Source organism: Tyto alba, unplaced genomic scaffold (assembly GCF_018691265.1).
Source record: "Tyto alba isolate M040663 unplaced genomic scaffold, T.alba_DEE_v4.0 Super-Scaffold_45, whole genome shotgun sequence".
In the NCBI taxonomy this organism is placed as follows: Eukaryota; Metazoa; Chordata; class Aves; order Strigiformes; family Tytonidae; genus Tyto; species Tyto alba.
Window position 1 is genome coordinate 4,210,824 of NW_024881321.1, and position 13,524 is coordinate 4,224,347.

The 13,524-nt window shown below is 37.9% G+C and overlaps 1 protein-coding gene across 1 annotated transcript in view; it reads right to left on the bottom strand.

Annotated features, from left to right (window-relative positions):
• COG3 (component of oligomeric golgi complex 3) overlaps positions 1-13,524 on the bottom strand; it is a 31,773-nt gene that overhangs the window by 14,617 nt on the left and 3,632 nt on the right. Inside the window, exons 4-14 of the mRNA XM_042805987.1 lie at positions 12,261-12,426; positions 11,381-11,455; positions 11,167-11,259; positions 10,731-10,856; positions 8,412-8,492; positions 8,157-8,200; positions 7,840-7,966; positions 7,243-7,334; positions 4,672-4,811; positions 3,232-3,392; positions 766-871 (exon numbers count right to left, since the gene is read on the bottom strand). Of these exons, the coding sequence (XP_042661921.1) occupies positions 766-871; positions 3,232-3,392; positions 4,672-4,811; positions 7,243-7,334; positions 7,840-7,966; positions 8,157-8,200; positions 8,412-8,492; positions 10,731-10,856; positions 11,167-11,259; positions 11,381-11,455; positions 12,261-12,426 (1,211 nt within the window). The remainder of the gene's footprint in view (positions 1-765; positions 872-3,231; positions 3,393-4,671; positions 4,812-7,242; positions 7,335-7,839; positions 7,967-8,156; positions 8,201-8,411; positions 8,493-10,730; positions 10,857-11,166; positions 11,260-11,380; positions 11,456-12,260; positions 12,427-13,524) is intronic.

A 13,524-nucleotide genomic window follows, 5' to 3' on the forward strand; every position in this document is an offset into this window, starting at 1 on the left:
ACACTAATAGGTTCCCTTCCATCTCCTGAATGCACACACAACTGGTTTGGAGGAAGATGGACTCCCCTCTCAATGGAATTTGTGGAGTCCAGCTAGAAACAGCCAAAAAGACCTTTGCAGGCCTTGCAAGCCAAAAGCAAGAAATGACCAGGTGATCAAAAGGACTATGAGAAACAACTGACAAAGAGCTGACAAATGTGCTGTTGACAAAAATAACACTCTACCATTTCAAATAATGATAAAACAATTCTTCATGAGTCTTAGACAAAAATGTCAACAGTTGTAACACTCAAATAACGGGCATCAGAAGAGCCACACTGTATGGAATTTGCTTCCAGCTCACTGTAATGTACAGGCACATGGGCCACATACTTAAAAATTCTGGATTGCTGTAAACAGCAAAAATTACTAACTAGTTTCAGTAAGTGGAAACACAGGCAAATGAAGACACTGCCTTCCCAGGTAAAGGTACACACAATGACAGTCCTAGATACGCTGTCAGCTACAAAAGTAGTTGCTTCACAGAATGGACTGCACTGGAAGCAGAAAGGCTACCAAAACAAGATTAAATTGTTTCTCACCCCCCAAAAAAAAAAAAAAGTTTTTAAGAACCTTGAGACAAAGTTCAACTCTCAGAATCTCTTAACAATTTCTCAAGAAAAATAACCCTCGAAGACATGCAAGTTTCTCACTGATGGTTCAAGTTAATGCTTGCTCTCCATGAGCTTTACATATTAATTTGACAATGTAATATATACTTCATACCAGATTTAACTAAGCTGCAGGACTCAGGATCTTCTAGTCGGACATCTGAAAATGAAGCTTCAGATGGCAGTTTCTTCTGTTCCTCCTTTAAACTCTGTGCAATTTGCTGCAGAGGAAGATATACCACAAAATTTTATTATTTTTTTCCTCCTTAATTTAAGGAGCACTATGCTGCTTTGATTACAATAGAGAAAAGCATACTAAATTGCAAAAGGAGTCAGCTACACTCAGCTTCCCAATGTTTCAGACATTAAAAGAAATAAAGATATATGTTGCCAGTAGCAAAAACATTTCAATATTATTTAAGATTCACAAATATCAACACAGATCTGTGTAAAGCACTGTTCTTTCCATTTTGCCCATTTTTACTGATGTCATTAAATAATAACCAGTGAAGCAACCTAGAAAAAGAAGCTCAAAATAGGGGAACCCAATTCAACACTCATTTGGATTTCACACAGATAATTTCTGTGATGGCTTTATTCCTATAAACGATGTGTGCAGATGGCACCAAAGTACTCTCTAGTTTATTCCCTGCAGGAGTTCAACAAAAAGCTTTCCCCTAACATTACTCAACACTTCCACACTTCAACCTTTTCCACTATTTGGTCTGCTTCAAAGCAACAAGAGGCAGCAAGAATGAGCAAAGAACTACATTAATATTTGAGCAGAATAGCACAAGAAATATTTCTGCCCTGTGCTTTTAACATTTTAATAATTAATTTCCTCAGACAGAAGGTCTCTCTAAATAGCAAGGTTTTGAGGTTTAAAAGCAATCAAGTAGCAAAATGAATCTCAAACAAGGCAAAAACTGGAGTCTTACGAGGACGTATGAAGAGCAGCGTAATTTCTCGATTTAGAATGAACTGTAAAATCTACTTTCTTCTTCTTCCTAACTGAACTGCCACGGGACCCTAGTGTGAAAACAAGGCCTTGTATAGCCTGCATTGCTTGCCTACAAAAGTTACAGCTAACATTAAAAAGTTCTCACAACCATTTTTTAATCCAGTTCTATTCACACAGTTTTAGCAAAAAAACCCCAAACCAAACAAACTTGCACTCCCAACAGTTACACCAGTAGAACTTCTCATCACTAGCTGTTCTGAATGGAAGGAACCCACGTAGCTACATTTTGTGTGGTGGGCTTCCCAATTATTATTTTTCCTTTTTCTTAAAAAGCTTTTTAGTCCTTAAACTTGTAGTATAAAGGGCAAGTGTTCTACAAACTCACTAGCTTCAGGATTTGTAAATGCTTTCCTAAAAACCTGTGAATGTCCCTCGAAATCACCAAAGTATAAACTGTAACATAATAAAAGCTTTAGACAGGTGTAAAGACAAGATTATAGCAACATGAGTTCAGTACTAAGAAGTTTCTCACCCTGTTTGTTTACAGGCAAGAATTGAGCACCCTAAGGTACAGTTGTACAGTGTTAATTTCTTCCACCCACAGAAAAAAAGATATATATATATAGCTATAAAGCTTCTGTGTTTTATATAAGTACTGCTCTGATTCTGAAGTCAAACAACAGCTTCTCTACCAACTGGTCAGCTGCAAATAAGGCCTACAATTTTCTAAGCACCATCAGCTATTCCAGTAGATAGACTGAAAGCAGAATACAGCAATAAAATCTGGATCTTGCCAGTCCATGTTGGAATTGCTGTTCTTAGTCAACTCAATCCTTAGACAGCTTGGGCCTCATGTTGTAAAATGAATGGCAACAGTTATTTGGGGGGGGATGCTACCTTTCAATTGCATATCAAATGCAGTTTGCTCTAGTCAAAAAATAATTTAAAGTCTTTCACTGGCCACTTTTTTATTTCCATGAGTAGTTTCATTCTGCAATCTTTCATCAATACAGTATTAATCTTTTAAAGTAAGTAGAATTATTTTGATTCCTTTCAACAGGAACACTGACTCAAAGGGCTTGGAATGACTACAAAAATGGCCAATACTGGTAAGAATTTTAAAAAGTCTACTGGAAATAATTGCTGACGTGTTAAATTATCTACAAGCAAGTCTCCTCTCACACTGTGTGAGCACAGCCTACACACGGGCATATCAAACACTAACTGACCAGTAGTTCTGAAAAACTGGCAGATAACAGAGCTTGCCTAAAGCTTCTCTTTAACTTCAGCTCAACTAGAAAATACACTGGGTAATACCTACTATTTATGAAAGTAAATAAACATTTACAGTTATGAGAGAAAATTTAGCAGCTTCAAGTTTAGACAAAACTGTTAACCGTGAGAACCATCTCCAGTTTTACTGAGTTTGACAGAAAGTGTTCTCTGACATCTAGTTTAGTGTCATAATTTAATCAGCAGGTACCAATTTGATAGTGCCAGTAACACTAAATACACCCGAGAACTGGAAAGCCCCGTCTGCTAAGCACTACACTGCACAATTGTATATACTGCACATAAAAAGAAAACCAATCAAAGACAACAAAACAGCTGATGCTATACCTCCATCATTTCCAACTTGTCAGGATATGCAAGATCGCCCGGAGCAGGCTTGTAGCCAGTGATATCAGTCTGAATGTAAATATGTGTCCTATAGACAAGACGCTCTTGTACATCTTCTAACATCTGCTTGACACCAGCTGCAAACGCACCCAGTTGTTCAGCTGAAAAAGGTAAAAAAGGCACATATTTTGTTAATGTAAATTACAGAACAGGCTTATGGATACAGAAGTTTGAAGTATTGCATATGGAACCGTCACATAACTGGCTTGTTGCAGATTAATTCAGACTATTTTTGGAACAGCAGCACGCAGACAAATTTGTGACAAGCAGGAAATTCCTGAATTTCACTGCAGTTCTTTTAGCTCCCCAAATTTTCAACCGATTGTGAAAATGCAATCTCACACTGATAACATCAGACGCCGCGTTAGAATTAAGCATTCTAATTCTGAGAGACCTGGGCACATCAAGTGGCTTTCCTGCCTGGATGCCAACCAGCGTGCTTTGGTTCTCTCACAGCCAATGCCTGCAGCATGACTTTGGAGCTGACAAGCTAACTCATCTCCCTACCTACCAGAACAGATGATCCACAGCAGCTCACATCCAACTTAAGAACTATTTTATCAGCCTGAGTTTATGTAGGAGAAAGTCACTTCTTAAGATTAGCCAAAAGATCACCAATTTTTTCCAACAGTGTTACAATTCTACTTCCAGGAAAATGAGTAATTCTTCATGAAATTGTTACAGCTTCAGAAAGAGCTACGCTGTGTTATATACCAGCTACCAAGCATGATTTCTGTTTATCGCCTGGTGCAAGGCTGAGACTGTAAAATTATTCCATTAGTCATTGGTCATACTAAGGAAATGAGATACCAGATTTTTTTTCTGATGGTCAGCTCACTTGTATGAGACCACGAGCGCTGTGAACACTTCCAAAACTCCAAAATCTCTACCAGCTGTGTAACTCCTCTGCTGAAGTTACAATTTCTAGCCTGGAAAACACTATGTGAAGGAGCATGAAAAAAAACAGGTTTGCATTCCTTTGTTTTATCATCATGTATGCAGAAAGCTCTACATGGATGATCCATCAGCAGAGCCAAGAAAAGCAATTCATTCATTTGAAAAGTTCATTTAAATCAATCCTGGTGCATGTATATGCACTGGGGGGATGCTTGCTTGCATTTGTACAATGTAGAGAAAATGGGACTCTATAACACCAGTGTATTAATTTAAATGAAGATATACACAGACCCGTAAATACAGACCTTGCTATTATAAATGAGAACACTTAATTTTTTTTTAAAATAACCTTACCTCATCTTTGACATGTCTAAGAACCATCAGAAAGAAAAAATAAACTAGGGATTTTTTTGCCTATACAATTTAATAACGTTATCAGTAAGGAAAACGGTTAAAAACAATCAGGTTCCATCTCTGATTTACCATTGTTCTGTACATGATCTTCAAGCATCTCATTTTTGAGAATCCCACAGAGTTCAGAAAGTGTCTCTAAGTGAATGACATGGATGATCATTGGCCTCAGGACATCATACAATGAAAGACACAACTTCTCCAAGAGTTCACTATGAATCAAAAATAAAACAAGGCAAAACACTTTCAGGATCCCACAGTATCAAAATAAAACTTTATCACAAACACATTTATGACAAAGATTTTGCAAAGGAGGGTGAGAAAACAATGCAACATGGTATCTTAGAAGACTTGAGAGGTCTGTTTAAAACATGAGCCCCTGATTTCCTACAAAGCCTTTTAAGAGATGTAGGATACTTAAAATAGTAGTACAGTTTTGAATTAATTTTTAAATTAAAAAAAAACAAAAACCCAAACAAACAAGCAAGCAAGCAGCAACTCAACCTGCCACAAAGGGAAGATACTGCTGACTGGTTTACCTGACTTCTGTGTAAAGAAATGCTCCTGCTGAGCTCAGAATCATACCCCCCCATTTCCCCTTTGGAAAAGGCTCATCTGGTTCCAAGTACTCAACAGTTTATTTGAACTAGGAGCACATGAAGAGGGACACAGGAGGGGAAGAAGCTTGGTAACCTTTTCTGTAACAACTTCCAACGTTGCAGGGCACACTTTCCAATCTAACTGACGTTACAATATCAATGCAATATGAAACACCAGAAATCCCACTTCATTTTTTTTTCTTTCCTGTTCAAAGTGCTGTACATCTCAGTTAAGATAGCAGTAGCATTCATTCTAGACATTTTTGCCATTCTCAGTGGCACTTCACTAATTGCAAATTAGGTAATAATGCTGTTGCCAGTATTTGAAAATTCAAGTAACTCCCCAGTTAGACTTGGAAATACAAACACTAAAAATCTTTAAGTATTTACAGTGTGGTACAGACGTTGAGTTTATTGCACTGTGTATATATATATTTTTTTAATTCACAAAGAATGTCTGGCAATAGGACAAAGATACTTCAGCTCCTTTCAGAGAGTGGACAAAAAATGCTCACAAAAGAACGCTCGCAGAAGAAACATTCTGAATGCCTCTCCTCTGTTGTATTACGCAGCTTTACAAGCAACTTGATAAAACAGTAACTCTCCACGTTAAAAGCAGAAAAAAAAGGAGAAAGTTTCAACCGTGTTATTATCAAATACAACCCTCAACCTCCGATCTGTAGTCTCGGCTAGATATTTGGTAAACTTATCTGTACACCTAGCTACTGTGTGTTCAGAGCACCTCAAGCACTTCAGAACAAAATGAGACTATCTATTACGCAGCTAAGAAAAACATAATGAAGTAGTTATTATTTGAAACATTTTCCTCAAAATATTTTATTTAGATGTAAGCAAAAAAGGGAAGCAAGCTTTTACACAAGGAAGTAACTACTTTCCATCAAGATTCAAAAATAATCAGAAGTCTATTCTCGTTCTTGGTGTGAAAAGCAGTAGTGATGAAATTTCTGTCTGAACAACATTTTCTGCTGATTTCAATTAGGGAAGTTTGCTTCAGGAATTGGACTGAGACAGCTGAATTGGTTCTTAAGACAATTTACTTAGGTCACCTCAAATCCTGAGCATGTCTCACACAAGACCTTAATTTCTCAGAGAAGAGAAAGACTGCTGCTACTTTGTCACTATGGCTCATTCTAGTGAGGCTTTATGCATTTATGGTTTTCCTTTAGCATTAGAGGATGGCGAGGGTAGTAGGCAGTATTTTTTCCAGGTTACACTTATTCACCTCAAGCTGCACTTGATTTTAAGATAACACAACACTGAAAATCAGTGCCTCAGTTATACTAATAGAAATACACTTTATTTATGAACTGCAGAACAAATTTCAAAATTAAATATCATTACTAAAACACACCAGCAAATTGAAGGGGCATAAGCTACTCAATTGCTCTAATCTTACAGGTCTGTTGTAGAAAACTTACGATACTTTTATAATGCAATTACCATGTGAAGACAACCACCTGTCCTGCTTCTAGATCTAGGCAGAGCAGATACAGATACTGTTCGTGTCAGGTGTCCACTACCTTGCCTTCCACTCAGCCCACATACAGGCACATGCAAATATCCCTTGACAGTAAGGGGCAGGTCACTAACTCTAAATCCTTGATGAAAAACATCTGGAATTCATCAGTTTAATTTTACACTGAAGTAAATGAAAAGCACTTCTGCAACTGACTGTGCAAACCACTGGCACAGAGGCACTACAAAAACAGCTGAGAGCTGTAGCACTGTAAACTTCTACAGCTATTTCCAAATCAGCTGTGTCTTTATCTCTTTCAGACCATCTACAGAGCATTTACATTCCTCAGATTATTTATGGAGAATATAAGATATCAGCTTCGCTTGAAGAAGAAAGAAAACAAAAGAACATCAAATCTTGATGCATAAAGGGATTAAGGTATTTTTTTCTTGCTGGTTCTTACCAAACCACTTCAGTACAACCCTGTTTGCCATATAACATTGTCTGCTCTACCACAGCACAGTAAATACAACATTTAATAAAACAAAACCAGCATGTACCACCTACTCCAGTTTTGGTGTTGGTTTTGTGAAGAACTCATTGTAAAGCTGGTGTTCATCCTGGCATACATGGACCATAAAGGCACAACCACTTCGTACCTGTATTCACAGAAATACAGATGCTTGATTAGTAAATTACTTTTCTTACATCAGTACCACAGGAGATATTACAGATGTTATTGTTATGTATCATTATATAATATATTGCACTATTATTGCTACAGCTATGATTGAATTGAAGCTTTGTGAAATGCAAAATTGAGATCAGCCATAAAACTAAGGACTAAAAAGATGTCACCAGCCAAATAAAAGCTACTTGTGTAACTTCTGTCCCTTTTTTGTTTCCGACGAAATTTAAGTAACAACATTTTGTGCTTTTGCAAATACCCCTTGGTGAGGGGCAGTAACAGAGCAGTTTTTACAGAATAATCTTCCACAAAACATGCATTACTTGAAAATATTAGTAAAATTTTAATGAGTCAAAACCACAAACGAAATTTCTAATTCTGCATGTAAACAACTGAATTAAGTAAGTATATTTTACTTGGGGGAGGGGGGATTAAAACATAACAAAACCCCCACAACACAAGACTACTTTACTCACCAGAGCACAATGATCTCTGTTGTTCTGACTGGTTAATTCTGTAACGGTGCTAGCGATACTTGGACCAAGCAAGAGCTCCCTCTGGTCGAGGTAACACTGATGGATTTCATTGAGAACTTGTTGATACCTAGTCAAAAAATGAAACAGTAACTGCATCTCGAAGCTCATTTTCTGGTAAACATAAAATTGATTCTAATACCCTCTTCTACATAATTTCAAATTTTAAAACTTTCTTTTAAATGATGTGTTAAACAGTACAAAAGTAAAGATTTTCAAATCTTAGAATTGTTGAAAATAAATTACGTAGACGTACTCACTCTGGCATTTTTTCAGATCTTTGCTCTACTTGTTCAATAAGAGTCTACTCAATAAAAAAAAAAAAAAAAGTATTATCAGTGAATGATTTTTTCTAATAATTGGAAAATAGTTTGCAGTATTTTTCCGTGGACACAATACGCAATCTTTGGACATTCACACTTGCACAATATGCCACCCTTGCATTCACACTACTAATAAATTCAAATCCCATTTTCATAGCTTCCTTTTTAACAGTTAGTTACTAGCCTACTTACTCTGACTTTGGGAGCAGCTGCTCTGAATTTTACATAAAACAGCGTGAAGGCATTGTCAGAATTTGGCACAGCTGAAGGATCCTGAAAGAAGAGATGAGTAATTGGTTAAAAAGAAGAATACTATATTTGGCTTGTAGTATTTAATGGCTGAGATAATTAGGCTCCTAAAACAGGGTACTGGTTCTTTATATGGCCAGTGGAACAGCTCTTTGCCACTTTCCACCTAGAAAGGCACGCTTGTTTCAGAACAAGAAGCCAAGATGGAAGAACAAAACCCAAAACAAAAGGCTTCTACCGAAAGTCTCTACAGTGGAAGTAACATTTTCAGTAATTACAGTGTCCTCTGCTAGAGACAACCATTTTCTCTGGACTTGCCACAGTAGTACCGACTGTTGCTCCTTCATCTATGCTACTAAAATGGAACAAAATTTCCCTTTTACCTGCCAGTCCCAGGGTGGAGAAGCTAAGTTTCAGCCCACAGTCAAGCTTCAGCTAGAATGTCAAGTTTTGAGGCAGTTCCCCCTGTGGCTTCCCAGCTCAGCTGGGCAGACAGCTTGAACTTAGACAAATTCTAGCACTAACAAAGCAGAGCAGAGACCCAATTCAGACACCATGCTTTTTTCCCCCCCTTATCCCTACTGATGACATAAAGAGAAGCAAGATGGCCTTCCCCTGAAACACAGCAGGGACAGGAAAACTCTTCCACCTTCTCCACCTCCTATTTTCATCCCTGTGAGCAACCTGATCATCCTTCTACAAACACAGATCAAAATGCCCAAACCCTCACACCTGAGGAGTAGCAAAGAACATCTAGATCTCATCAGGCCCTTTCCAGTCCTGACAAGACCTCTTGTGTTGCAATAGGAAATCTCAATGCTTGATCACAGCTAAAGACCACTGGTTGAGTACTGCCCTTCTAGCAGAAGCAGACATTAGATGTTTCAGAGAAATATGCAGAACATCCACAAAACTGCCATGTAGATGGGAAGGAGGAGGTTATCCAACTCCTAAAAGACGTCTCCTTCCTGACTTAAAACTCCTAAGCAGGAATTCAAATCCAGAAAGGTTTCACTTCTTTCTGCAGACATTTTTATCATCAGAGATGTTAAACTCTGCTTGAATTCAGCTCAGTCATGGCAATCTATTGGCATCACATGAAGTTATGATGCTTTTTTTTTAAACAAAAACTAGTTCTGTACCAAACATGAAAAATGTTCAGTGCCACTTAACCAAGATCTTCACTCCAGGAGTAACCTTTAATAAGTTTCCCTGAACAGTGTCTAAAATCCCCCTTTTTTAGGTCTGTCAGTTCTCAGTTCTAGCATCTTTCCATTTCACTGGTCATCCCTCACGACAAGTTTGCCTGTAATAGGACTGAGCACAAGGCATACAACAATTAATTGGAAAAAGAAAGTGGATAGAAAGAAGCCTTCCCCTCTCCTTTCTCCTCTGCCAAAATACTGCAGCACAAGACTATTAACATTTTAATGAGACCAAAAAACCTCCCTACCCACCTTTATGTGTAAATCCCACCGGAGTGAGAGGGTGTAAAGTACATAACTCCTCCCTATGAGACTCTAACATCACTCTCAGCATTTTAAAATTAACCAAAAGATACTGCCAAAACCAGTAGGAACCTGTCACAGTTATTCTCTGCAGCTACACAAAGCACTCCAGACTTATCAAAAGGAAATATTTAGATAAGCAAGAGCACCCAAAAATACTTAATGGAATATAATACTGGAAGAGTGGCGTCACGAACTCAGAGTTGTTGTGCTTTAACAGTTTTCATCCTACAACACGCAGCTCCTGTATACTTTCTTCAAGTATTCCCTGCAACCTCTCCCTCTGTCTCTAACGACCCATCTCCAAAACAGACACCCCCCCCAGTACTCCTATTTCTCTCCTGCACCCTCCCCGTTTGGCAGCACAGACAGCAGCGTGCTACAGCGTGCAGGCTGGGTCAGGAAAGCAAGCTAGCTGGCCAGCTGGGTGCTGCCTCTCTCCATCAGGTGTTTATCCATCCCTGGCCCTCGCCGAGGTTACTGTTCACCCACCTCAATTCACCCACTTCGCTTTTCAGGATTTTTTTAATTATGACTATTTTTAAATCTTTTGTACCACTCGGTCTCTGTCAGATTCAGCTGAAACTTGGAAAATCTACACAAACACTGTGGTACAGGACCGACCTATTTTCACACAAAACTGCTGACACCTCCCACCCTCAAAAACATAAAAAAAAAAAGAGAATAAAACTCCATAGTGTTACAATAGACATTTTAGTACAGCTCGAGTTACCACTCACTGATTTCTTCTTACCCTTTTCATTAACTGGCTTGTGAGGTTCTGTAGTGTATTCACAGTGTATGTCTTGATAAGGTGCATAGCTTTAGAAAGGCATTGTTTAAACTTAGTCAAATATACAGGATAGTCTTTAAAATTCGGCTGGAAGAAATAAAAAAATCCATTTTAAATACTAACATGAAGAGTCAAAAATTTATCAAAACTTAAAATACTCTTTTACTAGCTAGACATGCTATTTTGTACCAACTAAAAGCAGTATTTTATAAAAATTAATCAGAATATTAAGTACATTCAGTGAAAATTTCTTAAGTTTATAAACCATCACCTTTGCTTTCTTACTGTATTTGGCAGAGAGAACATTTTATAGGAAAAAAATAAATCACAAAAATAGTATGAATACATAGTTTTGAAACAACTAAGATTTAACTAAAACCAATACAGAATTACTTACATGCGATGAAATATATGCAATACAATCATCAAGCTTAGCCAGCATGGGAATGAATCCTTCACTGTTCACAGAGAGCGTAGGGGAATTCAATTTCTTTGGAATACAAGACAAAGCATCATTGTAAGAAACCCAAGTAATTTAGTGTTGAGGACAAAGTTCAAAAGACTGGTACGCTTTCACTTTCTAAGACAGTTAACAATGAAACACTACTTACTGTGTTGATGTTTTCCAGCTCATTAAAATAAGAAAGTTTCTGCTGGATGTTTTCAGCCAGGTCAACAAGTTCTGACTATTAAAAAAAAAAAAAAACAAAAACCAAAACAAATAAAAGAAAATCAGCAACCCAGTGAGTAGTTTAAATATATATTTTTATATACATATAAATATATATATAAAATTATTCAGTCTCTCTTTCAGCTCTCAGCACACACCAGTTCTAGGGATAACTTGCAACTAGGTCAGTACAACAAAAGATACAGAATACAGCAGTGCTCTCTCACTCTCTCTTACCAGTGAAAGACACATTACTCTCAATAGTCTATTTAAAAACATATATTCTACAGGTTCGTCAGCATTCCACAGATACTGCCACATACAAATAGCAGTGCTGGCATCAGTATACAGAGAACTGTAGAAATCCTGTGTTTCAGGACTGGAGCCTTTAAAAATTCTCCCTTATCCAGTCATGCTAAAAAGACACGTTCATTATATCACTGTTGGAGCGCTTCACAAGGAGAAAGTATCTAGGAAATAAGCTCTTATCTTTAAAAATACCTTTCTTCTTGCAATAACTAGCTCAAAATACTTCTGTAAGTGATGTGAATCATTAATCTTGATAAAGTTTACACTTGTCAAGCATCAGCTACAAAAGCTCAGCTATCTATCCTTCTTGATTAAAGTGCGTATCAACACAAAATGAGCATTTCACTGCACAGAGCCTGGCACCCTAGCTGCAGGTGAAATGCACCAAAAACAAGGTCCAAAGCAAATGGGGGGATTGCCACCATTGCTCATAAGTTTTCCCAGCCTAAGAAAAAGAAACTTTTGTCTATGGTATTTCAGAGATTTCCAGTATTCCTCCCATCGAAGATTACCTGCTCTTTCAAAAGTTGCTCACAGGCCTCATGCAGCGTTCCTGTTTTTGTGGACACAAAAAGATACTGCTTTTGCAGTGACTCCAGGTGCTGAAGGGCACTATTCACATCGTTCAAGATAGCATCACACTGCTCCTGAAAGCCAGACAAGTAATCCCTCATCTGCCTAGAAAAAGAGAATCAACAGATAACAGAAGTAAAATTTCACTTTCTGTATTTGCAAGTCCAGCTGCCTGCAGGGACACCGCCACTACCTTTCCCTCTCTGGGAACAAAAGACCACTTGCATCAAGCAAGAGTGCACAATAAGCAAGTGTTTTGTGACCCAGAGCTACAGAGTTTGGAACAGCCACTACAGTAACTCCATTTCCCTGACATTCCTTATAGCAAGCTCACCCAGAAAGCAGCAGCATGCACCACAGCTAGTCTAGAGCACGTGAATACTGTCTAAATAGACAGCACAAAACTATTGCAGGCTACTGCTAGCAGTCAAATTCTACCTGCCCTGCTTTCAAAAGGGGTGTTAATTTGGGTCTCCTTCCATACAATTTTCAGTATCCGTTTAGAAATTTATTTTCCTAAAGTAACTGAAATTATCCAGAGGATTCAAAACTTAATGTGAGGATTGAAAGAGGCTTAAATGAAATCGACCTAGTATCTAATGTCACCAAGTTTGTCTAAGGCTCAATGCAGATTTAAACTCTAAATGATCACTAAATATATGTCAAACATTCAGCTTGACTAAAATACGATTTTAAATTAATTACTCTTGGATGTCAACTAAAACTTCTGAGGTCTACCTTACCACATAGCAAGCAGCAATTCTCTGTAAATCACAATTCTCTGTAGTCATGTGCAACCCTTTAGTGTACAACAAAGGACTTACTTATTTTCCTCCTGCTCCTCTGGCTTCCTGCAGACAATTACATATTGGCCACCCTACAAACCATTCTGCACCCATGGCACACTTAGATATCCATGTGCCTTATTATGAACATGTCAACTGACAAAGTGCAAGGGTGCTACTCTTTTTAGGTTGTTAACGATCTGATCATGGGCTCAGTATATGCTTAAATGTCTGCTTCTAAAAAACTTCGTATCCTCAAATGTCAGAGCAAGGGAGGAAGAGACAGACCAAAGAAAAGCAGAGAAAATCAGAAGAGGGGAAGACAGTAGCATCTCTCTGTGGCCAAGGACAAGTTTGTAAAGTCTCAAAACACAAGCCAGTTTCCATAAAAACCATCAGAAGATTTGTCTAAGCCATT